Source organism: Lonchura striata, chromosome 3 (assembly GCF_050655825.1).
Source record: "Lonchura striata isolate lonStrDom1 chromosome 3, ASM5065582v1, whole genome shotgun sequence".
NCBI lineage: Eukaryota > Metazoa > Chordata > Aves > Passeriformes > Estrildidae > Lonchura > Lonchura striata.
The window spans coordinates 651,016-677,584 of NC_140705.1; the positions used below are offsets into that span (position 1 = coordinate 651,016).

Genomic DNA, 26,569 nt, shown 5'->3' on the forward strand with positions numbered 1-26,569 from the left:
GATCCGTTCGCGACCGAGACTTTATTGGTCAGTAGCGGCCCAGCACCGTGGCCAGCAGCGCCATGCGGATGTACATCCCGTTCTCCGCCTGCCGGAAGTACGCGGCCCGCGGGTCCGAGTCCACCTCCACGCTGCGAAATTGCACCGTCAGCGGGCACCGCCCGCCCCTCCGGGGGTCCCCGAGCCCGCCCCCCCGGGGTCCCCGAGCCCGCCCCCCCGGGGGTCCCCGAGCCCGCCCCCCCGGGGTCCCCGAGCCCGCCCCGGGGGTCCCCGAGCCCGCCCCCCCGGGGTCCCCGAGCCTCTGGCACTCCTGGGACCCTCAGGATCCGCCCTGACCCACGTGGAAGTCGTGACACCCGCCGGACCCGGCACCCACCGTAGAACGGAGCCACCGCAGCCCCCGTGGCTCTGAGCTCTCCCCAGCCCTGCCCTGCACACCGCAATCCCCCCGCCCCTGACCCCCGGTGCCTTCCCAAACACCCCCAGCACACCACAGCTACCATGGCCTGGCCAGTGCCCCAGCGACACCGCTGCCACAGCAGCACCTCTGCCCCAGCTCCCCCAGCACCCTCCCACAGCCCCCGTGCCCCGAGCATCCCCCTTCTACCCTGTATTTTTCATACCCGCTCTCCCAGACACCTCCCCAGACCCTCCCTCCAAAGCTCCCCAGTACCCTGCAGCTGCCCCAGCCCTGTTCCCCGTCCCCACCTGATCTCGTTGACACGGGGCAGGGGGTGCATCACCACCATCCTCTCCTTGGCCCGGGTCATGATGTGGGGCGTGAGGATGAACTGCCCGAAGCACTGAGGGAACACACAGAGCCCTGAGCTGGGGCAGGGCAGTGCCCAGGCCCCGGAGGGCAGCAGGACCCAGGCTCCCCTCACTCACAGCCTTGTACTCCTCGGCCCGCTGGAAGCGCTCCTTCTGGATGCGGGTCATGTAGAGCACATCTGTGTCCGGCAGCGCTTCCTCGATGCTCCCAAACTCCTCCTGCGGCAGCACCTTAAGGTCACGGGGGGCCACAGGGCCAGAGAGTGTGTGGGGCCAGCCCCTCACCCTGCTCCTCACCTGCTGGATGCCCCTGGAAGCCACGAAGCTGGTGATGTCGGAGGGCATGCGGAGCCCCGGAGGGGTCACGTAGCGCAGGTTGACGCGGTACAGGGTGAGCAGGCGGGCCAGGGAATGCACCGTGCGCCCGTGCTTCAGGTCACCCACCATGGTGATCTGGGGAGAGCGGTCAGCCCAGCCTGTCCACGGCCCCTCAGGGCCTGCACAGGGCCCCCTGACCACCCAGCCGTGCCATCTGGCCCCTGCTCCTCACCGTCATGCCGTTGACCGTGCCCAGCTCCTCGCGGATGGTGAAGATGTCCAGCATTGCCTGCGTGGGGTGCTCCCCCACGCCGTCCCCGGCGTTGATCACCGGCTTGCGGCAGTGCCTGGCGGCCAGCTGGGAGCACCGGCAGGGCAGGGCAGGTGAGCGCAGGCAGAACACTATTCCCACCAACCCCATGGTAGCAGGACCCAACCCCGGCCCAGCTGGGGACCATGTCCTGCCCCACAGCACAGGTTGCCATCCCTGCCCCAATGCCTCCAGAAGAGACGGCAGCTTCCCTCAGCCCCTCTCACCTCGACAGCGCCAGGCTGGGGGTGCCGCAGCACCAGCACGTCGGCGTAGCAGCACATGGTCTGCACAGAGTCCGCCAGCGACTCGCCCTTCTGCACCGAGGAGGTGGCCTCGGAGAAGGACAGCACAGAGCCACCCAGCCGGCTCATGGCTGCTGCGAAGGAGCTGCTGGTCCGCGTGCTCACCTCGTAGAACATGGTCGCCATCACCTTCCCCTGCAGGGCCAGGCCGTCACCTCGGGGAGCCCTGGCACCCCACCTGGCACGGGGCTCCCTCGGGGTGCCCAGGGGACAGGTGTGTGCTCACCTTGAGGATCTCCACGCTCCGCTCCTTCTGCACCAGCAAGCGTAGGGTGTGTGCCACGTTGAACAGGTGGGACAGCTGCGGGGACAGGTGGCACCAGGGCTCAGCCGGGGTAGGGGAAGCACCAGAGCACCCACAGCCCCCGCGCCCACCCGGCCGGGCACCTGATCCTTGGAGAACTGCTGGACAGAGAGGACGTGCTGCCCGACCATGGCAGCGGCGGGGTGCAGCGCCGAGGAGGTCTGGGGGGCGCGCTGAGGGGACACCTGGCGCGGGACAGGGCCCAGTGGGTGGAAGAGGTTGTCTTGGACCGCCGCTGAATCTGTGGCACCGAGTAGCTGGTCAGTCCACGGTGGTGCCTTGAGGAGCCCAGCCACCAGCCACGGAGCCTGGATCCCCACTGCGGGCCCCTGCTGTACTCACCCAGTTCTGCTGGCCTCCTGCTGCCCTTCTCACGAGTGTCCTCGTCTGGGTGGGAGAGGGGAGCAGTGGTGTTAGGGGTTGTGGGGAGAGGCGGCACCCCAGGCTCCACTCTCGTCCCAGCGTGCTGCCAATGTGGCACAGCCCTCCTGGTTCTTGGCAACACCGGGTGAAATCAAGATGGGCCTGATGCCAGGGTGATGGTCAACCCGAGACAGGCAGTCCAAGCCCCACGTTGTGCTGTGACCCTCTCCCTGTGCACCCCACAATTCCCAACTGGCCACCCCCCAGTTCACACTGGCGGTGAGGGGTCCCCGAGGTGCCATGCAGGCTGGGGCAGGAAGGGAGAGGGTGGCATGGCTGTGCCCTGTCCTGCAGTGCCCAGCCCTGGTGCTGGGTGGCAGAAGGGGCCCGTGGCGGGCAGCGCAGGCAGCCCAGGGCCTGCATGGCACCTGGGGGAGGGGATGCACTCATGGGCTGCAGTTAGTGCCAGTAGTGAGTCCCCCCTCGACATTACCGGTGCCTCGGGCGCCCGGGCGGTGCGCGGCTCCCAGCCTCTGGAATGCTGAACGGGACACAAGGGCTGCTGTCAGCGGGGCCGCCCAGCCACGGTCCCAGACCCGGCCCCCAGGCTGCGTGCCCGCTGCCCGCCCACCCCCCTACCTGGCAGCCCGGGGTCCGAGGCTCGGTGGATGTGGGGCGGGAGGTGGAAGCGTCCCTCACCCACAGGGCCGGGCCGGCGGGGGCTGGGGGCTCGTCCACGCAGCACGTCACCAGCCACGTGCCGGGACGGCTCAGAGGTCTGAAACGAGAGACCAAGCTGGAGCCAGGGCAGAGAGGGACCCCCTACCAGGTCTGTACACCCCAGTACCTTCACACTCTCCTTGGTGGGGGCACCATGTGGCAGCAGTGCAGCTCCTGAGGTCCACTTCTTCACATCCTGTCCATAGCCAGGGGGCACCAGCACCTGCAGCCAAGGCAGTGATGGGATTAGGGAAATGGGGTCAGCACTGGGAGACCCCCTCTGTGATGGGGAAGAGCCTCAATACAGGAAGAAGAGGACCCAGGACCTTACCTGCCCATCGATGTAGGCAACCTCCCCGCGCAGGACTACCCTCCGCACTGTCCCCTTGACCTGCATGCCCTCAAAGGGGGTCCAGCGGGCCTTGGAGAAGACTGTGCTGCTGGGGATGATCCATTCCTGCTCCAGGTCCACCTGCCAGGACAGCGGGTCAGAGGCAGAAGGGTGGGGGCTGGACCTGGGGTGGGCGGGCAAGGACACACCTCCACATAGGTGTCCTCCTGTGCTGGTAGCCCAAAGATCTTTCGAGGGTTCTCATAGAGGCGCTGGACAATGTCCTCCACGCTGAGTCTCCCCTCAGAAACGGCCGTCAGCAGCAGCGGCAGCATCGTCTCCAGGCCAGGGTACCCCGGGGGTGGCTCCTGCCCCTGCTTCTCCTCCAGCGTGTGGGGTGCTGCAGGAATGGCTGGTCACTGGGGCTGTCCCCACTGCTTTCCCTGCCCCATGGCCACCATCCCTGGGGACGTACCGTGGTCAGTGGCAAAGCAGTCGATGATGTCCATGTTCTCCCAGAGCGCCTCCACATCCTGGCGGGTGCCCAGCTCTGGCCGCACGGCTGCACGGCCCTTCCCCAGGCGCCCCACGTCGTCCTGGCTCAGGAACAGGTGGTGCGGGGCCACCTCACACGTCACCGGGATGCCCCTCTGCTTGGCCGCCTTGATGAGGAGGATCTGGGGCAGCCGTGGTTAGTGGGGAACCCACAGGGCCCCGTGCTCCATCCCCAGAACCCAGAGTTGCCCGGCTCACCTCCTCCCTGCGGGCCACGTGGCAGATGTGGACAGGGCGCTGGTACAGCTGGGCCACCATCAGCACGGCGGCCAACGTCTGCCGCTCTGCGTGTGCCACGATGGGCAGGTGCTGCGGCCACTGCTCCAGGTGCTAGGGGGAACGGGGCTCGTGGGCATCGGCACCAGAACAGATCTGCCCCATGCCAGCCCCTGCCCTCCCGCTCACCTCCATCCACAGCGACATGTCGTCCATGCGCAAGGTGGAGAAGGTGTCGTTCAGGTACATCTTGAGCCCAGCGGCTGCCCCAGCCAGGGGGCCCAGAGTGCCAGCGTTGTCCATGGAAGCCCCCAGGAAGAGAGCAAAATCGCAGCGGGCCCCGGCCTCAGCCAGCTGCAAGACAAGAGGCAGTGGGTGCTGTGGTGGGGCCAGTCCCGCCACCAGCAACGAGCCCACTGTGGTCAGGGAGCCCACCATGGCTGGCACAGGAGGGGATGTGAGCCAGGCCAGCAACAGCTCCTCACCTTCTGCGCCAAGGCGAAAGAGGTGGCATCGGTGACAGCAGGGCTGGTGTTGGGCATGGCACACACCATAGTGACACCCCCGGCCAGGGCGGCTGCCGTGCCTGATGCAAAGTCCTCCTTGTGGGTGCCACCCGGCTCACGGAGGTGGACGTGGACATCGATCAGGCCTGGGGAGTGTCAGCGTCAGCACTGGAAGCTGCTGGCCACAGGGGACACGAGGGACGAGGGCCATCCCGCCAACGCCTGCAGATGTGCCCAGCCCAGCTCCCAGCACTGTCCCTGCCCCTGGGGCCACTGAACACCCACCTGGCAGACGGATGAGTTTCTGCGATGTCATGCAGTCCACATGCATCTTCAGGGGGGGAGCTGCCCCAATCTGGCCCAGTGCCTGCAGAAAGAGCAGCCGTAAGGCAGGACCCAGGGTCAGGGTGATGATGCCTGTCCGAGGTGCACCCCAAAAACAACCCCTGCACAGTGACACCACACACAGAACCTGCCCCACAGCACCCACACCAGGACTTCTGCAACCCTACTTTGCTCCCTTTCCTTGCACCCATGGTCCTCAGGTGCCCCAGCCCACCTCTACGAAGAGCTTTGTACACTTGATGTCGATGATGAGGGGCACGGAGTAGTCGACAGCCAGGCGCCGGGTGCGGTACCCCTTGGTGACGAAGGAGGAGAGCCGGCGGCCCCCCGAGTTGCGCATGGACAGGTTAATGACCATCTCAAAGTGGTTCTCGGCCAGGTAGTCCAGGATGCTGCGCTGGGTCTCCCGGGCACCAGCCTCACTGCTGTCTGCCTCCTCAAAGTGCCAGTCCACAGCCTTCACCTGCAGGCAGTGACCCTGTCAGGACCCTGCAACGGCCCAGGAGTGACCCTGGCCCTGCAGGCGCCCAGCCCTGACCTTGATGCCGTGCTCGGTGTAGAAGTCGGCGGTGCCGAGGCTGGCATACAGGTTGTAGCCGAGGTTCTCCAGCGTCCGCACCGTGGGCAGCAGCTCACTCTTGTTCTGAAACGAGCCAGGGGCCGGTCAGAGGGCAGAGAGGGATCCCCAGCCTCCCAGCAGTTTTACCCCACACACCTTGTAGCTCCCTATGGTCAGCAGAATGTTCTTCTTGGGGATCTTGAAGCCGGTGCTGAGCATGGCCTTCAGGTACGCCTCGCAGCGGTTCTCCCCAAAACAGGCAACCTCACCTGTGCTGGTCATCTCCACACCCAGCACCACATCAGCGCCCGCCAGGCGTGAGAAGGAGAACTGGGGCACCTGGGGCCAAGGGGATGCTCAGGGGCTGCCTGAGTATGTCTGTCCCTGCACCCCAGCCTGGCCCTGTGGCCCCCACTCACCTTGACACCAACGATGCCTGTGCCCGTCATCAGCCCCACAGGCTCCACATCCTCACCCATGATCACCTGGCTGGCCAGAGCCACCAAGTCCACACCCAAGGTCTTGGACACGAAGGGGAAGGAGCGGGAGACACGAACATTGCACTCTATCACCTTCAGCTGGTCATCCTAGGAGAGAGGGGACAGAATGAGGCAGGGCTGGAGACGTGGGTTGCTCTCCCCTGGCCGTGCAGTCCCCAGTCCCAGGTACCTTGGCGATGAGCTGCAGGTTGAAGGGCCCTGTGACCTGCAGCTCCTGCCCAATGGCGTGGACAATGGCCTTGATGCGCTCCAGTGTCTTGGAGGTGATGTCCTGCGGGGGGGTCACCAGTGTGGCATCGCCTGAGTGCACCCCAGCGTTCTCCACATGCTCCGAGATGGCGATGGCCACCACCACACCGTCACAGGCCACCGCGTCCACGTCGATCTCCTGTGAGCGGGAACATGGTCACAGCCTGTCCCTGGGGTGGGGCCGGGGCTTTCAGGGGGCATCCCAGGGCTGGAGCAGCCCCCCGGATGAACCTTGGCCTCCTGGATGAACTTGGAAATGACAACAGGCTGCTCCTTGGACACAGCCACAGCGTTGCTCAGGAACTTCTCCAGATCGCTGTCCGAGTACGCCACGTTCATGGCGGCACCGCTCAGCACGTAGGAAGGGCGCACGACGCAGGGGTACCCCACCTTGCAGCAGAAGTGCTTGGCTGACTGCGGGGGAGACGGAGCTCAGCACACACGGAGAGCAGCTGGGGCAGCGCTCTCCTGTTCGCTGGGCCCCACCTCCATGTTGGAGAGCTTCTTCCAGAGGGGCTGGCTGATGCCGATGGAGTCGAGCAGGCGGGAGAACTTGAAGCGGTTCTCGGCCGAGTCTATGGCCTCCGGGGAGGTGCCCAGGATGCGGCACTGCTGCCGGTGCAGGGCCATGGCGATGTTATTGGGCAGCTGCCCGCCCATGGACAGGATCACACCCTCAGGGTTCTCCAGCTCGTAGATGTCCATCACCACCTGCAGCACAGTGCGGGGCAGGGCATGGCTGGGACAGAGCCGTGGCAACCCTCACCAGCCCCGCAGCTCTCAGGGCCCCAGCCCCCTCACCTCAAAGGAGATCTCGTCGAAGTAGAGGCGATCACACATGTCGTAATCGGTGCTCACTGTCTCAGGGTTGTAGTTCACCATGATTGTTTTGAAGCCCATCTATTGGGGGGTGGGACGAGGTGAACCCAGAGCCCCCAACGCCTACCCAGCCTCACTTTCTGACCAGGGACACCCACCCCTCACCCCACAGGGTGCTGGGGCCCGTCTGACCTTGCGGAGCTCCTGGATGCAGCCAACAGCACACCAGTCAAACTCGACACTGCTGCCGATGCGGTAGACGCCGGAGCCAATGACCATGACATGGGGCTCACGGAAGGCCAGGTCGTGCTCAGAGCCGTTGTAGGTCAGGTACAGGTAGTTGGTTTGGGCTGGCCACTCTGCTGCCACAGTGTCGATCTGCTTCACCACTGGCAGGATCTTCAGGTCGTGCCGCATCTTTCGCACGGCCAGCTCGGTGCTGCAGAGAGCTGGGTGAGCGCCAGGACCGAGGCAGGGAGCAGAACAGGGCTTCCCCTCCCCATCTCACCTGAGCACGGCCAGGGCCACCTGCTTATCAGAGAAGCCGAGCTGCTTGGCGCGCTTGAGCACGGCGGGCGGCATGGTGCCCTGCTCCCCACGGTACGACTCCAGCAGCACCGCGTGGTCCGTGATGTTCTTCATCTTGTGCAGGAACCAGCGGTCAATCTTGGTCAGCTCATAGAGCCGCTCGATGGAGTACCCGGCCCGCAGTGCCGCCGCCAGCACGAAGATTCGCTTGTCCGTCGGTGTCTCCAGCTCCTGCCAGGCCAAGGCTGAGTGTGGCCGAGGGAGGCAGGTGGCCACCTCTCTCCCCAGAATGGCACAGCCAGCACAAACACCCAGACCCCAGCTCTCACCATGTCTGAGACCGGCTTCACTGTGTGATCAAAGCCCACACAATTCTCATCCACCATCCTCAGAGCTTTCTGGAACGCCTCCTCGAAGTTCCTCCCAATGGCCATGACTTCCCCTGCAGGAGGTGGGGTGAGCAGGCAGATCCCGTGCCCACCATGTGCCCCATCAGTGCTGCCCCCTGCGCTCACCCACGCTCTTCATGGAGCTGCCGATCTTGGTGCTGACGCGCAGGAACTTGCTGAGGTCCCAGCGTGGGATCTTCACCACGCAGTAGTCCAGGCTGGGCTCAAAGTTGGCCGTGGTGGAGTTGGTGACGGAGTTCCTGAGGAGGTGACAGGGGTCAGCAGCTGGGACCGTCCCACCAGGGCAGCACCTTGTCCCATACTGTGGTGGTACCTTACCTGAGGACGGGCAGGGGGATGCCCAAGGCAAGTTTGGCAGCCACATAAGCCAGCGGGTAACCAGTGGCCTTGCTGGCCAGGGCTGAGCTGCGGGAGAGCCGGGCGTTCATCTCGATGATGTAGTACTGTGGGCAGCAGGTGGGCAGGTCAGCGGTGCCATGGAACAGGCCAGTGTCACAGCCAGACCCACGGTGTCCCAGAGATGCTGCAGCACGGGGGCCAGCTGCGGCACAGCCTCGTGGGACAGCTGGGGCAGGACCCAGATCCCGCAGGGTGAGGCTGGCTGGAGATCAGGACAGGGAGGTAGAACCCGCAGGGAGCTGCAAGTACCTGCTCTGACTCAGGGTTGAGGGCAAACTGGATGTTGCACTCGCCCACGATGCCCAGGTGTTGCACCACCTTGATGGCTGTGCGCCTCAGCATGAAGTACTCGGTGTCATTGAGGGTCTGGCTGGGCGCCACCACAATGGACTCGCCGGTGTGGATCCCCAGCGGGTCCAGGTTCTCCATGTTGCACACCTGGCAGCAGGGGGGTCACAGCTCCACGTGCTGTCCGTGGTGCGTTCCTCCCAGTTCCCACCACATCCTCCCCTGCCCAGTCAGGACTGGAACACACAGGGCGTTCCATGGGGTGGACACCCCAGCATAGGGGTGCAGGGCTCTGGTTCACAGGGTGCGGCTCCCACCGGCACACAGCAGCTGTGCCAGCACCACCAGAGGCCCTGGGAGCCCTCCCTGGCGACAAGGCTCAGTGCGAGCCCCCAGCCCCTGCCCCACGCCTGTCCCACCGCAGCATGGCCTCCCTCCGTCCCGTACCGTGACACAGTTGTTGTAGGCATCTCGCACCACCTCGTACTCAATCTCCTTCCAGCCTTTCAGGGACTTGTCCACCAGCACCTGGGAGGTGTGGGTGAAGGCCTGGCTCACCAGAGCCACCAGCTCCTCCCGGCTGTTGGCGAAGCCAGAGCCCAGCCCTCCCAGGGCGTAGGCGGAGCGCACCAGCACCGGGTACCCCAAGCGCTCAGCTGCAGCCTGTGCCTGCAGGGAGCAATGGGGTCACGGTGGGCACAGGAAGGATGGGACCGTGCCCTACCCCACAGCCCCCCAGACCGCCCCAGACCTGCTCCAGGGAGGCAGCAGCCTCGCTGGGTGCCACGTTCTCCCCGATCTCCTCCATCTTCTCCGCGAAGACCTTGCGATCCTCCGTCATCTCAATGGAGGCAACAGGGGTGCCCAGCACCCGCACACGGTAACGCTCCAGAACACCCGCCTTGGTCAGCTCCACGCCACAGTTGAGGGCTGTCTGCCCCCCAAAGGTCAGCAGCACCCCATCAGGCCGCTCGTTCCGGATCACCTGGGGGACACGGAGAGGTGGGACAGAAGCCACGGTGAGTCCTGTGCTTTCCAGCTGCCTTCTCCCCTGTGCTGCCCCTCAAGTCCCTTCCAGCCCCACCCAGCCCTACACACAGCAGGTTCTAGGCCATCCTCCAGCCCAGCCCCACACTCATCTCCCAGCTCTGCCATCCCTGCATTCCCAAATCGCCCTCTCCCAGCTGGCGCCCTGGGGTGCTCACCTGGCTGACGTACTCAGGGGTGATGGGCAGGAAGTACACCTTGTCTGCCAGCCCCTTGGAGGTCTGCACTGTGGCGATGTTGGGGTTGATCAGCACCGTCTGGATGTTCTCCTCCTTCAGTGCTTTGATGGCCTCATGGGGAGCAGAGGGGTCACTGCTGGTGGCCCTGGGCCCCTGCCACCCCTGTGGCCCCTACCAGCCCCCATGCCCTGGGGTTGGCACTCACCTGTGACCCTGAGTAATCGAACTCGCCTGCCTGCCCGATGGAAAGGCCACCGGAGCCCAGGATCAGCACCTTGCGGGGCCGGGCTGCCTCCAAGTCCCCCGCTGGTGCCTTGGTGTAGGCCAGCCAGTCCCGCAGGCGCTCCCGCACTGGGGGGAGATGTGGCACGCTGGGGACAGGGCACCCCCATGCACAGCCCCGTCCTGCAGCCCTTGGCCCATGTCCCAGCTGTCCCTCAGACCCACACCCACCTGTCCGGGTGGTGCTGTGCCCATCCCGCAGGTCCCGTGCCACCTCCAGGAAGACATCAAAGAGACCCTCCAGGTCCGTGGGGCCGGCGCAGTGCTCGGGGTGAAACTGGACGCTGTGCAGGGAGTCAGACAGAACGCATCCCTACGAGCTGCCACCCCACAGCCCCAGCCCCCCGGCCCCTGGCCCCAGGCCCACCTGAAGAAGGGCTTGTGCTGGTGGACGAGGCCCTCGTTGGAGCCGTCGTTGGCGTTGGTGAAGAGCGGCAGCCAGCCGGGCGGGAGGCTGCCCGCCTGCACCGCGAAGCCGTGGTTCTGCGCCGTGATGAAGCAGCGCTGCGTGTCCTCGTGCAGGCAGGGCTGGTTGTGCCCACGGTTCCCATACCTGGGGAGTGGCACAGCTGTCAGGCAGCCAGCCCCAGCAGCCAGGAGCCCCGCGGCGGCTCTGGACCCCCACTCACTTCATCTTGTAGGTACAGGCACCGAGCGCCAGGGCAAGCAGCTGGTGTCCCAGGCAGATGCCAAAAATGGGCTTGGGCTGGGGCGCATCCAGCAGCTGGCATAGGTTGGACACCGTCTCCTGGCAGAGCTGTGGGTCCCCGGGGCCATTGCTGATGAACAGCCCGTCAAAGTCTGTGTCAAGAGAGCAGCAGGGTAGGAGTGGGTCCCCCCAGCCCCTCAGCATTACAGCGGGGCCCCCAGGGTCCACACAGGCTCACAGCAGGCACTCCTGGCTACGAGCAGAGAAGCACCCTGAGCCTGCGGCTCCCCCGACACCCCAGCAAGGTTACAACCAAGGTGTTCTGACCCCACAGCACCCATTTAAGTGGCAACAGGGCCCTGCTAATCCCCCACAGTGCCCCCCACCCCGAGTCACACCAATACCAGAGTCCAGGGTCCCCCATGCCAACCACAGCAAGGCATCCCAAGCACATTGCCCTGCTCCTGCAGTGCCACACTGAGGGCCCAAGCCCCAAAACCACCAGGAATGATGGCACCAGGTCTCCCCACCTCACAGCACTGTGCAGGACAGAGGTGCCTGCTGTCCCCATCACCAAACATGCAGATAGTGCCAGACCCCATTCCCCCCACCCCCCCAGTAGGACCCCAGATTGTCCCCTGCCATCTCACCTGCAGGGTCCAGGGGGTGGTCCCAGGGCACCACAGTGACAGCGGCCCCCCGCTTGCACAGGCACCGTATTTGGTTGTTCTTCAGGCCGCAGTCGAGGGCTGTGACCCGCGGTGACCCGCCCGGGTTGAACACTCGTGGTGCCTGAGGGGAGGGAGTGGCTCACACGGGCTCCTGCTGGGGCCAGCCTCTGTGAGGGGCTCCACAGCCCCTCCATTGCCCCCCAGGCCCCTCAGACTCCCCACCACACCTTCAGCGACACCTCCTGCACCAGGTGCTTCTTGTTTGGGTCCTCAAAGGAGACGCTCCCCTCGGGGGTCCCATCCGGCACCAGTTTCCCCAGCAGTGTCCCCTTCTCGCGGATCTTCTTTGTCAGCGCCCGGGTATCCACCCCTGCAAGTGGGCTGTGAGACACAACCCACGGCCCCGGCCCGCCCCAGCCGGACCCTGAGCCCCAGCAGCATCATCGCCCCAAATGCCAACCGCGGCTCAAACCCCAGGTGGGCAAAATCCAGCAGAGACGGGTCTGGTGTCAGAACTTGCAGACCCACAGCCCCCACGCCCCACCCTACTCTGCTGTCTCCCCAATCCCACCTTCCAGCCCAGGGATGTTCTGTTCCTTCAGCCACTGGTCCAGGGAGCGGGATGCGCTCCAGTGGCTGGGGGTCTCTGAGCACTCGCCCACCACCAGCGCGGCCACATGGATCTTGCTGGACTCAAACCACTGGGGGGACAGAGAGTGATATGGCAAGGCAGAGGGTCACCAGCCCAGGAGAAACCCCATGGAACACAGACCCCAATCCCACAGCACCGGACCAGCCCTCCCAGTGCCAGGCTGTCCAGGCCCCCACCTTGTCCCACACCTATCGCAGTGAGGCTGAGCCCTAAATTCAGCAAAGTCCCTGGATTAGAGAGCCCCAGAATGGGCTCTCCAGGCCCCCACAGCGCTGCTGGACCGCAGCCCGCTGCCCACGCACCAACACGGGACAGCTCATCTTGGCACAGCTGCGGCACAGTGGGAAAGCACCACTCCCACCACCCACAGCCTCACCAGCGAGGTTCAGCCACACCTGTATGTCCCGTGCCATGGGATCAGGGCACTGTTCCCGGAATTCCTGGAAGCACATGCCACAGCAGAGACCCACACAGCACAGGAGAAGGCTGCTAACAATGAGACCCCGCAGGGTGGGCGCGGGGAGGCTGGAGGGCACGGCCGCAGCAGGGCTGGACTCTGCCCCAGCACGGATGGCGTGGAGGACAAGGGGCTGGGAAGGGGCTGGGAGGGGGCTGGGGCCTCGAGCAGCCCCTTGCCCAGCCCCAGCCCTGCCTTGTCACAGGGGTTCGAGATTCCCACCTTGCAACACAGCCCCCGTGAGGAAACGCACAGCCCCACACCCCACGGGCTGCGAGGGCACCCCAATCCCAGCGCTCTGGCTGCTCCCCATGCCCGGCCCTTCCCCCTGGGCCCTGCAGCGTCGGAGGCAAACCTCTTCGTGCCATCATGTGTCACTCGCTGTGCCCTGGCACCGTCCCGCCCTGGCACCTCGTGCCACCCGTGCCGCCCTGGCATCCTGCAGCGTCCCGTTGTGCCAGCGCAACAGCGGTACCGGGGCAGTACCACGGCAATAACACAGCGGTACCGGGGCGGTACCACGGCGATAACACAGCGGTACCGCGGCAGGACACGCAGCCCCTCGGGGCCCCTGCTCACCCTGCTCAGGCCGAAGGCATCGGGCTCGTCCCGGGGCACGCCGTAGTTACCGACCAGCGGGTAGGTAAGCACCAGGATCTGCGCCTTGTAGGAGGGGTCGGTGAGGGCCTCGGGGTACCCCACCATGCCGGTCTGGAACACTGCGGGGATCGGTATGGGGTGACGGGGGGGCACCGAGCCGGGCACAGCCGGGCCGCTCCCGACCCCGCGCCCCGGGACAGGCCCCACGGAGAGGCCCCGAGCGGAGGGAGTCCCGGGCCGGGACGGATCCTCTCCTTCCCGTTCCTTCTCCTTCCCGAGCCGTCGCCTGTCTCGGGCCGCCCCACGACATCCCAGCGCCGGCCCGGCGCCCCGGACAGACTCACCGACTTCCCCCGCGGCGGCGGCCCCGACGGCCCCGAAGGGGCGGCCGGGCAGCACCGACCCGTCCTGCAGCACCAGCCGGGCCATGGCGCCGCCACGTGCGCTCCGGCGACTCCGCGGCGGCCACCGAGCGGGGCGCGCGCCGCCCGGCTGCAGCGGCGGCGGGAGGATCCGGGGCGGGGCCGCGCCGGGGCCGCCCCCGGGGCGGGGCGGCGGCACCTGGCGCACCGGCCGCGGGGCGCCGCCGGGCGATAACGGGCCCGGGGCCCGACCGCCGGTTCCCGGGCGCGGCCGGAGATGCTGGGGCAGGCGAGTACCAGAGTCCGGGTGGAGTCAGGCTGGCCACCAGCCCGGACTGCTCCGGACAGATGCCGATTAACTGCCCCGGAACACACAAGACCGAGCAACGATCAGCGCTCCTGAAGAAAACGTTCCCCATGAGATTAATCTACTTTTGACCAGCAAAACCAGGGGAGAGCGCGAACGCAGTCCCCCACTACCACAAATTATGCAGTCGAGTTTCCCGCATTTGGGGAAATCGCAGGGGTCAGCACACCCGGAGTGCAAGGGATGAGCCTCGCCCTGGGAAAACCACCTGCCTGATCATGGTGTCTCCCCTGCCAGGTAAGTATGCCTGCCTCCCGCCCCGCCCGCGCCGCCCGCCCGCCGCACGCCTCGCCAGCACACGGCCGCCCCGAGCCCGGCCCCGCTGCCCCGGCCCCGCGCACGCCCCGGCCCGCACGGCCCGGCCCGCACGGCCCGGCCCGCGCAGCGCCCGCGGACGCGCGAGGGCAGCGCGCTCTTGGCGCGGGCTGCGTCCCGGCATGCCGCGCGGCGCCGCCTCGTTTGCATGGACACGCCCACTTAGCGGTACTCACCGCTATCGCCGCTTCTGCTGCCCGGCCCCCTCGCTGACCGGAACCGGCTGCCGGTCCCGGTGCCGGTTCGGGTCCCGGTCCCGGGGCTGTTTAGGACTCGGTGTCAGAGCACAGCGGGGCCGGGCTAGAGCCGCAGCAACGGCAGAGCGCGGCCACCATGGGACCGAGCACAGGAGAGGAGCCGTGGGGCAGCGCAGGGGCTGCGGCCGGGGGTGACCCGGTGTGTCTCGGGGACACAGCTCCGCTGCTGGCCCACCCTGAGTCGTTGAAACCGAAAACCATGGTAAGGACTCTCTAAATAGTCCATGAAAGAAAGCGGTATGTTTATTACACCGGCGGGCGGCACGGGGGCGGAGGGGGGATCCTTCCCGAAATGCGTGAACGCTCTGCACGAGGATTTTTGCCTTTTATTTATTTCCCAAATTAATACATACCCATAACACTGGCACCTCCCATCCCCGCTCGGTATTAAAATGAGGTTATTAGTCCTTCATGTATGCGCAGTTCTTCTCTTGAATTGGGTCTGTGATCTCAAACTGGGTCAGTGGTGCCAGGGATGAAGTCAGGAAAGTCTTCATCAGGTCCCTGTGACCCTGTGGCACGGTCCAAGGCCCCTTGCTTCGTGCTGGATTGACACAGGGTCCAGGTGCTGGGCATTGTTCTGCTGGTTTCAATGTGTTCCCATAAGAGTTCACTTGCTCCACTTCCTTCTACAAATAAGCTCATACTGCAACAATTAGCTTTAGCTTAAGCATCTAATAATCATTAACCTATTGCTGGTGTGTCTTCTCGGGGTTCTGCGGTTAAGATGACCCTGAGATTGTAAAAAGTCTTTTTCTCCCAGCCCCACAGCCAAAGAAGGAGTCAGAACACACAGGGTTGGCTTCTCAAGGTTGTTTATTTTCTCTTATCTATAACATTCTTTCCCAAGGAGCTGCGGTCTGTCCAGCAGTTCAGGCTGCAGCAGACTCCCACCCCCTTGGGTGGTGTTACCATTTTATACTAAAAACTGCATGTACTATGTTTACAATAATGTGCCAATATCTATCATTTATGTTGGACAGTGAGTCTCAAACCAACAGAAAAGTGTCACCATCACAACAAGACATGGAGGGCAAGGAGAAGGAGGGCAGGACACACCCAAACCCCTCCATCTTGTCCCTTTGAACCCCTTATTTTAAAACCCTAAAATTCTACTTTTTCACCCTGTGTTAATTTAACTCACACACTACACAAACCCTTGTGGCTTGTAGTTCCTCACACAGACTTGGCAGTTTTTCCCTATGGGCTAAAATGGAAGCCACAGGTGTTTTTGACTTCGTGCCAAGGTCTCTGAACCCTCTGCCAGGCTCTGGAGACAGCCAGGGCAGCAGAGGGATGTGCTGGCTTCCCACACATCTAACTTCGATAAGAATTGGTTGTAACCCTCAGCTAACATTTTAATCCTTTTAAAATCATGATTCACCCCTGCGAAGGGAAAGGGACACAGGGTTCCTGGAGACTGGCAGGGCAGCAGGGACCTCGCTGGGTGGTGACAGCTTGTACCGCTGCGGGCACAGGCCACAGGCTGGCACCCACGAGCTCCGTGCACAGAGGGGCACAGCCCAGCCACCCCCAGCCCGCGGGGTCGGGGCACTGCCAGCAGCACAGTGAGAGCAGGTGCCTGTGGAGGGGACGACCGCGTGTTGTCCTGATTTTTAGAAGTGTTTTCTTTTATAGTTCTTTTGAAAGCCTTAAAGTTCTCATAAAACTTCTTCAGTTTTCTGATCTGTTTGCATATTTCTACTGGAGTTCTCACACACTATTCATGTAAATAATGGTTGTTTTGCATTCTTCTTTGTGAGACGAGAGAATTGATGGACTGCTGGTTTGACCAGTGTGGCTGGAGAGGTGGTAATTCCATCCTCCAATCCAGAGCCGCCTCTAGAATTCTATAAATTCAGATACCCGAATAAAATGCTTTTTTAGCCTTTAAACTTACCAAATGTTTGTGTACTTACTTTGTGTCCAATAAAAACAGCCACGAGCACACAGTGCCATGGAAATGCCCCTGCACCCTCCACGGGGAAGCAAGGGGCCATCAAACAGCGGTATTCATTTCACCCCAGAGCCAGCAGCTCCCGTGAGCCCACAGAGCCAGCACCACGGCCCAGCTGCTCTGCTCTCCCTGCTGGCTGGGGTCTCAGGGATACGCCGGCTGCTCGTGGCTTTGGGATCCCTGTGCAAGACTGTGGCACGTGCTGTCCATGTGCAGAACGAAGGCAGAGAGCAGAAATGCCCCTTCACAAAATCAAACACGAACTTCTCCCGCTGAGTGGAAGACCTGGAGCAAAGCTTTCAGATGGGTAGCAACGGCTTCTGAACATGGAGAATGAGGAAGGAGCCTGCTGGGGCGGCGTCAAGGTCTCTTTGGGTTTGTCACTGTCCGTGTTTGTGGCTCTGAAGGTTCAGCTGATCCAGCCTGGAAGCAAACTGGACGGTGAGAGTCCAGAAACAAGGTTTGGATGCGGCAGACAGGGCAGAGGAGCAATCCTGAGTGCAGGAAGGGATGGGAAGAGGAGAGAAGGGGGAAGGACATTGACTGGAGGCCGTCCGTCCTTGCGCAGCCCGTGCCCAAGCAGACAAATAGCGGCAATGGGACACCGGGGCTGCGGTGATGAGGGTCCCTGAGCTCCCGGGCACCAGGGGCCCGGGTGCCGCAGCTCCCGGAGGTGAGCAAGGTAATGCGAGTCGCCCTGCCCAGCAGTGACGTGCCAAAGGCCAGCGGACACACCAGCGGCCGTGCCTGCCCCACAGCGCCGGCACAGGAGAGGGACCGACCCGGGCCGGCAGCGCTCGGCGGGACCGGGCAAACGAGGGACCAGCCCGGGAAGGAGAGGCAGCGCTGGAGCCGGCCGGGTGACGCTCCGGGACCGGCGGGCACGGAGACCGCGCAGCCCCGGGCACGGCCGGCGGGAGCGCCCGGGACCCGAACAGGCGCTGCCACGGCGGGGGCGTGTCCATGCAAACGAGGCGGCGCCGCGCGGCATGCCGGGACGCAGCCCGCGCCAAGAGCGCGCTGCCCTCGCGCGTCCGCGGGCGCTGCGCGGGCCGGGCCGTGCGGGCCGGGCCGTGCGGGCCGGGGCGTGCGCGGGGCCGGGGCAGCGGGGCCGGGCTCGGGGCGGCCGTGTGCTGGCGAGGCGTGCGGCGGGCGGGCGGCGCGGGCGGGGCGGGAGGCAGGCATACTTACCTGGCAGGGGAGACACCATGATCAGGCAGGTGGTTTTCCCAGGGCGAGGCTCATCCCTTGCACTCCGGGTGTGCTGACCCCTGCGATTTCCCCAAATGCGGGAAACTCGACTGCATAATTTGTGGTAGTGGGGGACTGCGTTCGCGCTCTCCCCTGGTCTTGCTGGTCAAAAACAGAGCTCTCAAATGTCATTTAGCGTTTCAGGTCTTTGGATCTCCGGCTGTGCTAGCGGTGATGGTGCAGCTGTTGTGTTAGGGGGACGGCGCTGAACCGAGTGAAGAGTGGAGGCAGCCAGAGTATCCCTGTCCCGGCCCGGGTACGGTGCTTAGGGGTAGCCGGGGTCCTGAAGCATCTCCCACCATGCCCGCCTCAAAGAAGCGCTGCCGTGCCCGGGTTATTCCCTGCTGGAATTGGAGAGCGGCTCCCGAGGGGGGCTCCGGGCTGCCTGTCTGGGGCCGGGATGGTCCCGGTCTGTCCCACCCCGGGTCTGCGGGCCCAGGGAAACTCCTGGCGCGGAGCGGTTCCGAGCGGGTCCCCGCTAGTCTGAAGATGTGGAGATGCCGGTCCCACTCGGTGGTCGCTGTCTGGATCACACCTATTGAGTCTGAGAGTGCTGCTGGACCGACTTCCAGCGCCAGGAATTTGACACGTCCTTGTGAGCCATGAGAGTTGATATGAAAGGATATTCATCCCCTTTCTTGCAGAATAGAAGAAACTGCGTACAGTGTTATGCTTAACTGTAACAAACGAGATAGCACAACAAAGGACGCTTTTAGCTGCGAATATACAAAAACCCAGCTGAAGAGGACAAGCGGTGGAGCTAACGAGAAAAGAGGAGCTCCCAAGATAAAGTTTGCCAGAGCCAAGGCAAGTCAGCTTCGGAATGACCACTAGAAAACCGTGTCAGGAACTGTTTATGATGCAAGATAACAGCAGAGACCATGAAATATCTCAAAATGAGTAGGCGAAGTTATGAAAAGCATTTTTAAGAAAATGTAAATGATGTCTTAGAAATTAAATGAATAAACATGCTGTAATGCTAGATAAGGGAAGTAACTTTGTCAGAAAAATCTGCAAACGCCAGAGGCTTATGTCCAAAAAGGAGACAGAGGAGTTCTTCAACTATATTCGAATAAAGGCAGAGAGTCCAACGGAATGCATGTCGGCATGGTTTTCTCTCTCAGGTTTTTGGAGGGTGCAGCCTCCATTTATCCGAACTCCCAGCTGCACACTGTCTTCCTCCTTTCCCCAGTGGCTGGGGTACCAGGAAGGTGCAGCCTTCCCGACCCACTTACCACATATTCCCCCATTGAACTCCTGATTTTACCCAAAGTTCAGAAGCTCAGCCTTGTGCAGACCCTTGTGCAGCCAAGCTGTCTGGGCTCTGCAACAAACCTGCTGCCCAAAGTCAGCACTGACATTCGGACCCATTTTAAATACGTTACCACCCATAGCTTTACCCATAAAATTATTTGTAAAGACATTAGCGTGCATCTTTCCTCTCAAAACCAAGGAAAGGCGGGAGTTATCCCTCATGCACCCGGCACGCCGTAATAAAGAATACCTGCTCACCGAGCCTCCGAAGGTGCTGCTGAGCTCTGTTTGCTTTCTGGGTATCAGTTGTCCAAACCCGAGCTGGACGGAACCTCTCCTCCCAGCCGTCCCACCGTGGGGAGCGGGGTGCGGAGTCTGCCGTAAAGGCAAACCCGAGTCTCTGCTCGGGCGGGCCGGGCCGGGGCCGCTTCGAGCGCCGCTCGGCCGGGAGCCGGGAGCCAGAAGAGACGGAGCCCGGCTGCTCCTGAGGGGCTGCGAATTTCTGCCGCTCCTGCACGGACGGGACAGCGGCGGCCACAGGCGGGCAGAGAGTGAAACGGCCGCTGGGAGAAAATTTATCACCCGTACGAAAACACAGCGAGTACCGCGACGCAGTGACTGAAAATTGGCATCCCCTAACCCATAGAATCAGTAATTAAATCTGTTATTAACCAAAGGAAACCAGGGGAGAGCGCGAACGCAGTCCCCCACTACCACAAATTATGCAGTCGAGTTTCCCGCATTTGGGGAAATCGCAGGGGTCAGCACACCCGGAGTGCAAGGGATGAGCCTCGCCCTGGGAAAACCACCTGCCTGATCATGGTGTCTCCCCTGCCAGGTAAGTATGCCTGCCTCCCGCCCCGCCCGCGCCGCCCGCCCGCCGCACGCCTCGCCAGCACACGGCCGCCCCGAGCCCGGCCCCGCTGCCCCGGCCCCGCGCACGCCCCGGCCCGCACGGCCCGGCCCGCACGGCCCGGCCCGCGCAGCGCCCGCGGACGCGCGAGGGCAGCGCGCTCTTGGCGCGGGCTGCGTCCCGGCATGCCGCGCGGCGCCGCCTCGTTTGCATGGACACGCCCACAATGCGTGCCTGCGCCGCCCCGCCCCTCCCCGCTGTGATTTGCATGGCCACGCCCCTCCCCGGCACCCGCCGCGGGTCCCGCCCCCTCGTGGCAGCGCCCCCTGGCGGCGCGGCGGAGCGTCCCGTCCCTCCCGGTCCCGGTTCGGATCCTCCCGAACGGAGCCGGACCGTGAACGGAGCCGGACTCCGATCGGATCCAGAGCCGGCACGGGAGGCACGCTCGGCGCGGTTTAGCACGGTGCTGCCCCGCAGCCCGTGCCCGCTCTGGGATAGGAACTCCGGAAAAGACGAGGAGCAGAGGGGATGGGGATTTCCCAGGTGCTGCTGCAGCCGTGGGAAGAAGTGCAGGAGAAGGGCCGAAAGAAATGACCCAATCTGTGGTCGGGGCGGCGCAGGGGCAGAAGGCGAGGCCCATTGCAGGGACCAGCTCGTGAGCTGGGATTAACTCCCTCCAAAATATCACGGGCTGGGCTGCAGGCAGGATGGGCTGAGCCTGGACAGAAGGAGAAATCAGAAGGGGAAGAGACGGGGCTGGGCTGAAGGGGGCCGCAGGCATCTCCTCTCTCCCGGGCCAATCCTTTGGTTCCACTTAAGCTGGGAAATGGAGCCGTGGATTTTCCAGTGGATACTGGGATATCTTGTTCCGAAGTTACTGGCTGTGAGGGACCTTGGAGTGAAAGGTCATTGTTGCTGCATGTCATAGTTTGAAATGGAAGTGAAGTTTTTAAAGAAGTTAAGAGTTAAACTAATTAGTGTTTAGTTTTAGATATTAGTACTTAAAGTGACCACTGAACATATGGATATGCTCTTGAGAACACAGGAGGTTAAAAACAAGAATTCTTAGAAAAACTTTATATTCTACAGACTAGAAAAACAGTCTGTATGGACAGACTGTTAGAAAAATAGTAGTTTTTTTCCATACACAGTAGTAAAACCACTGTAGCATAGAAAAAAGAGTGTCACAAAACCAAAGTTTGTCCAAGCAGTTACTATGTATAACATAGAAACACAGAAAAATTACAATTATATTTCCTAAATGTCTATAGTACAATAAAAATTCTCTCCCCTAATAAACTAAAAATTAATTATATAAAAAGTAGTACCGTGATCATGAATCCAAGTTTTTATCTCACTGTAATTTGTTAAAAATTAAGTAGGGGGAGGAGGAGTGTTTTAAGCAGTTTTCATTCCAAATTCTGTGTCTTTTATTATAATAATAGTAACTTCATAAAGTTTTCCCCTTTATGTTTAAATTTAAACCTGCTCTGCTGTATTTCTGATTACATCTCACAATATTTATTTTTTAAAAGTGTATTTTAATAAAGACACTAACATTACACCAGCATCAAACCAGAACACTGCAGTAGCAGGAAATCCCTCAGGGAAGGAAAAACCTCAGGGCAGGAAAAACTTCAGGGCAGGAAATCCCTCAGACATCCCATGGAATTCAGGACTGGGAACACAAAATTACCCCATCGCTTTCTCAACGTGCCCGAGTGCTCTTTGCCACTGCTCAGGCAGGGTTTGCTGTGCAAGGTAAATGCACAATTAATTATCCCAAAGGACTCTGTCTGGTTTGCATATTCCTCTGTGTTGGGGAAGATGAAATAGGAAAGCCTTATAAATATGATTGCCTGGCAAAAGATTTGGAAAATACAGAAACTGTAAGCGAGATTGAAATGAGAACAAGCTTAGAGATACCACACCTTCGTTACTAAACAGCTAGAAAACAGTAGTACAGGCAGATGAAGGCAATCCCCCCTTTGATTAAACAATGCCCTCTGCCTACACACAGGCCCAAGGGTCAGGTGGAAAGTTCTGGCTCTCCCCCAGCGTACGGTTCATCCCACAGCCGTGACCCTCCCCTGGAGCATCATGTATCTGCAGTCCCATTGGCCCGACGTTGTTCGCTGCCCGCTCTGAAGCCCGTGATAAGACGTGCCGGGGCCCCGCGGGCTTTTGGGGATCCTCTCCCGGCCCTGCTCGCTCTCTTTTGCGCTCCCTCTCCCCGCCCGTGCTCCTGGGGCTGCTCCGAGGGCTGCAGGGCCCCACGCGCCCTTTGCAATAAACCGTACACTGCAAGACCTGACTGCCGAGTCCTCTCGTCTCCGTCCGTCCCGAGCGCCCCGGCCGGCAGAGACCGGAGCGACGCTGCGGAGCCCGAGCGCGGCGAGCGCTGCTCTGCGCCGCCCGCGCTGCGGCTCCGGTCAGCGGAGATTTCCGAGCGCGGAAAGCCGCTGCCGAGCGACGCCTGAACCCGGAGCTCTCAGGGGAACCTCAACCCGCGTCCTGGCCAGCCGCCCACGGCGGAGTTGTGAGCGAGGACCCTGCTTCTGCGACACCGAGGTGAGCCCCGCCGGTGTAAGAATGGGGCAAACGCACTCTGCCCACGACCGAGATCTCTATAAGCAACTTAAGCATTTATTAAGCTGCAGCAACCACACATTACCTAAGCAAGAGCTAAAAAACCTTTTAGAATGGACTTTAGTTAACTTCCCGAATGCTGAACGTTCAGCCGTCTTTACCAGGGACTTTTGGGACACAGTTGGAAATAGACTCTTTAATAATATCTCCCGCCGGGACAGGGCTGCCGCTGAGCTGGTCCCGGCGTGCAGGGCCTTGGCGGAGCTGTTTGCTGCTGAAAATCCGCTCCATCCCTGCGCGGGTGCGGAACGGGGCACGGGCCCCGCCTCCCCGCCGGGCCACGCGGTTTCGGCATCCGCGGCTCCGTTCACCCCTGCCGCCGCAGCCCTCGCGGTCGCGGCACCGGTTCCCCCGGCCCCAGCCCCCGCACCGGACCCCACGGCCGCTCCCACCGTCCGGTTCATCCCTGCTGAACCGGTTAGCGCGGTTCCTCCCCCGGGCTCCAGCGGCATCACGGCAGCCCCGTCCCCTCCGGCTGTATCCCCCCTGCCTCCGCAGCCGCTGCCCCTCACCCGCCCGGCCTCGCGTTCGCCCTCCCCGCTCCTGGCACCTTCGTGTCACGGTTCCCCCGCACAGCCACAGCCAGGCACGCAAACCCTGCAGCGAGCAGGGGGAGGGCGGAATATGACAGCTGCTTTAACAAATACAGCATGGACAGAGAGCCACTTTGCCCCTGCAAATGCCAACCCTTTTAACCCAATGCAAAGAAGTTCCGAAAAAGAACTAAGGCTGTTCCCAAACATCTCTAAAGTCCCTCCAGAGTCTGGCACTTATTTCTTAACCCAAAATAAGACACCGAGCCCTAAAAATTCACCACCAATAGTCCCACATTTAGAAAATTCCCAGAAATGTTTTTACAATCTTCAACTGACAGAGTGGCATGAAGTCAGACGTGACATTTGTGAAGAGGAAAGTCTAAATGCTTTACCTACGCCTGTGATATTCAGCCACCAAGTGGGTGGTTCTAGAAGGTGGACAACTATCACATTTGATGAGGTGAAAGAATTGCATCAAGAGATAAGGGACAATGGTATTTGCTCTCCATATTTCAAGCAACTGCTGAAAATTACCCTGATAGGCCATACACTCACACCAAATGACTGTAAATATCTTGCTGGTATGATTCTTACAGATGCACAATATATGCTATGGGAACTCAAATGGAAGAGACTGCTTACAGGGCTCCTAGACACTTACAGACAAAGTACTGATGCAGACCTTCGTGCCCTCACCTTGTCTAAACTAATGGGCGACCCTCCTGATAATCAAAATTATATTCAAGTGAATTTACCCAGAATGGCGTTGGATGACATCAAAAAGATGGCTTACAGAGCCTTTTTAAAAATTCAGCCTGCAGGAACTTTCGAAAAAGCCTACACTCTAATCAGCCAAGAGTCATCTGAACTGTTCACCACGTTTGTGGACCGGGTAATCGAAGCAGCAGAAAGGTAATGTGATAATGATATCATTCGCCCAATAATTATACGGGACATTGTTGAAAATAACGCCAATGCAGAATGCAAAAGAGTTATCAAAGCCCTGGGAAAAGAAAAACCTACACTGCCTGAAATGCTTGATGCCTGCAACAACATTGAGAGTCCACAGCACATGGCAACAATTCAGGCAAATGAACTTGGAAAAACTCCAGGAGAACAAATTGAAAGGGCTCTCAGAGCACAAGCAGAAGCACAAGACGAAAAACTTACTGAAATCCTAGCTGCCTTGCATCTCAACTCCCAGCGACAAGGCAATGCTGTGGCTGCTATGCAAGCTGCTGTACCTTCAGGACCTTGCTACTTCTGTAAAAAACCCGGCCATATCATGAGGAATTGCCCGGAGGGCAAAAGGCGTGCACAGGCGCCAGATCCCTGCTCTATCTGCAGGAAGGGAAAGCATTTTGCCTGGCAGTGTTGATCCAGACATGATCTGAGTGTGTGAAAAATGCATAATTTATGATTTGGCTTTTTGCAAATGTTACAGTGAATATTATATGTGTAATGTTAGAAAGTTATGCTGTTAATTCTCTTACATAATGTGTTAAATGTAGTTTTAGGTTACAACATAATGTTAAAATAGAGACTGTGTATGTGGGGGAAGTTTTTTTTTTTTAGGTATGAGATACTTGCTTTGATGAACACCTAAATCTTCCAAAGGAGAGGAATTTATGGCTTCTTATCAGAAGAAGCTAATTTCTTCAGGCCTTGCTCAGACTCGAAGATGCAAGGGGATTAAAGGAAACAGTTGACATACAACAGACAGAGTTTCTTGTTTAGAATAGAACATATGCATAACCATAAAGGATGTATGAATATGCAACAAGTGTATTGTTTTAAGGTTATTCCTTTGTTCACAAGGCATGCTTTTCGTGACTTAGTGTCCGAGAGCATCCGGACATCCATAATTCTTTGCTTTATATTGTCTTGTAATTGTCCTAACTCTAAACTTTGTTACTCTAATTGTATGGTTATTTTTATGACCATTTTATTGTTATTAAACTTTTAAAATTTTAAAAACCAAGTGATTGGCGTTTTTCACAAGTGGAAGACACAGTCCAAAAACCTCTGAGGCGAGTGCGCAGCGCCATTGCGTGACGGAACAAGTAGTAGCAGTACCCTGTATACTTCAGTGTGTGCAAAAAATAACGAGTAAGACAGTATCTAATGTCTTAGTTGTTCATCAGCACAGGGGAGATGTTGGGGAAGATGAAATAGGAAAGCCTTATAAATATGATTGCCTGGCAAAAGATTTGGAAAATACAGAAACTGTAAGCAAGATTGAAATGAGAACAAGCTTTGAGATACCACACCTTCGTTACTAAACAACTAGAAAACAATAGTACAGGCAGTTGAAGGCAATCCCCCCTTTGATTAAACAATGCCCTCTGCCTACAGACAGGCCCAAGGGTCAGATGGAATGTTGTGTCTCAGCCCTTGAAATGTAAAGTTCATCCCACACCCGTGACCCTCCCCTGAAGCATCAGGTGTCTGTAACCCCTAACTACGCCCTTTGCAATAAACCATATATTCCAAGTCCTGACTTCAGAGATCTCTTGTCTCCATCCATCCTGGCTGTCCAGGACACCAGTGCTCCTTACACCTCTGGGAAATGCATGGAAAGTGCAGCTCTGCCCATTCAGCCAGGGAAAGTTTTAGGTGCCCTCATGTCACTGGTTTGGGCTTTGGGGAGTCCTGGGGCAAGAGAGAAACGTGAGTCTGCTAAAAGCTGAACTGAAACCGGGAGTCCAAGCGGTGAGAAAAGACCAACCCTGATAAGATGAGAGGTCCAGAGAGGACTGGAAATGTTCACAGGCTCCTTTTTACAGTTTGGGTCATTGCCAGGTTGAATTTGCCGCTCTGGTGCCCCCGAGAAGAAGCCTAAATCACCGGGATGGGCTGGAGCGAGAGTGACGGGAACGCCGCGCCCGGGGCGCTGATGTTCCCGGGGCTGTCCCGAATCCCAGCGCTCTCCCGGCCCCGCTCCCGGAGCCCAGGACGCGCTTCGGGGGCTTGGTGTGACAGACGTGTTCTCTCGTAGCGCTGGGGGTGAGCAGAGCCGCCTTTCCTTTGCCCTTGAGCGGGAAGATCCAGCTCCAAGGGGGAGGTGACATCTCGGGGTTCGAATGGAAGTCTGCAGCTTTTTTAGTGTCCGTGCCTGCAGACAGAGCCCGGGACCGAGCGGTTCTCCCGGGAACGCCGCACGCTCGGCTCACCGTTTGTCGGAGGGCACAGAGAAGCCGAGAGGGGCGGGCTGTGCGGACCGGAGGCACCGGGAGGGTCCCGGCGGGACCGGGAGCACCCGGGGAAAAGGTAATTCCGGCAGCGGGAGCTCGTGACCGCTGAGCCCTCGGCCGGCGCTGGGAGCGGAGCCCGGCCCGAGGGGAGGGAGGCGCTGCGGGCTCGGGGCAGCGGCCCCGCGGCACCCGGGGCTCCCGGCGGGGCCCGGCCCGGGGGCTCCGGGAGCGGCGGGGCTGC

The 26,569-nt window shown here is 60.7% G+C and overlaps 1 protein-coding gene, 1 long non-coding RNA gene and 3 other non-coding genes across 7 annotated transcripts; 2 read left to right on the forward strand and 3 right to left on the reverse strand.

Annotated features, from left to right (window-relative positions):
• Positions 1-2: 2 nt before the first annotated feature.
• Positions 3-13,848, reverse strand: CAD (carbamoyl-phosphate synthetase 2, aspartate transcarbamylase, and dihydroorotase). 3 transcript variants are annotated; one of them, XM_077782513.2, is made up of 45 exons: positions 13,678-13,848; positions 13,313-13,452; positions 12,196-12,325; positions 11,852-11,994; positions 11,604-11,745; positions 10,934-11,105; positions 10,672-10,857; positions 10,476-10,588; positions 10,228-10,373; positions 10,002-10,133; positions 9,548-9,781; positions 9,244-9,465; positions 8,758-8,946; positions 8,428-8,552; positions 8,215-8,348; positions 8,029-8,141; positions 7,680-7,930; positions 7,364-7,610; positions 7,154-7,252; positions 6,839-7,063; positions 6,584-6,766; positions 6,273-6,491; positions 6,023-6,190; positions 5,760-5,942; positions 5,583-5,687; positions 5,259-5,507; positions 4,985-5,066; positions 4,679-4,845; positions 4,383-4,547; positions 4,176-4,307; positions 3,898-4,099; positions 3,632-3,822; positions 3,423-3,563; positions 3,219-3,314; positions 3,011-3,149; positions 2,865-2,912; positions 2,351-2,395; positions 2,092-2,249; positions 1,931-2,005; positions 1,627-1,839; positions 1,322-1,447; positions 1,069-1,224; positions 889-990; positions 709-803; positions 3-131 (listed from the first exon to the last, which is right to left on the reverse strand). In XM_077782513.2, the coding sequence occupies exons 1-45, from the start codon at positions 13,760-13,762 to the stop codon at positions 29-31; spliced, it is 6,771 nt and encodes a 2,256-aa protein (XP_077638639.2). In that variant the 5' UTR covers positions 13,763-13,848; the 3' UTR covers positions 3-28. The 3 variants fall into 3 exon arrangements, with proteins under 3 accessions (XP_077638639.2, XP_085430326.1, XP_085430325.1); XM_085574200.1 differs by having other exon boundaries at positions 3,071-3,149; positions 13,678-13,840; XM_085574199.1 differs by lacking the exon at positions 2,865-2,912 and having other exon boundaries at positions 13,678-13,835.
• A 295-nt stretch (positions 13,849-14,143) lies between these two features.
• Positions 14,144-14,307, reverse strand: LOC116183514 (U1 spliceosomal RNA). The gene has a single exon (XR_004148146.2). It is a non-coding gene; the product is annotated as a U1 spliceosomal RNA (small nuclear RNA).
• A 3,467-nt stretch (positions 14,308-17,774) lies between these two features.
• On the forward strand, positions 17,775-17,938 carry LOC144246096 (U1 spliceosomal RNA). Its single transcript, XR_013339782.1, has one exon. It is a non-coding gene; the product is annotated as a U1 spliceosomal RNA (small nuclear RNA).
• Positions 17,939-19,778: 1,840 nt separating this feature from the next.
• Positions 19,779-19,942, reverse strand: LOC116183513 (U1 spliceosomal RNA). The gene has a single exon (XR_004148145.2). It is a non-coding gene; the product is annotated as a U1 spliceosomal RNA (small nuclear RNA).
• Positions 19,943-22,117: 2,175 nt separating this feature from the next.
• On the forward strand, positions 22,118-25,114 carry LOC146767748 (uncharacterized). The gene is made up of 2 exons (XR_014953504.1): positions 22,118-22,520; positions 23,731-25,114. It is a non-coding gene; the product is annotated as an uncharacterized LOC146767748 (long non-coding RNA).
• Positions 25,115-26,569: the final 1,455 nt, after the last annotated feature.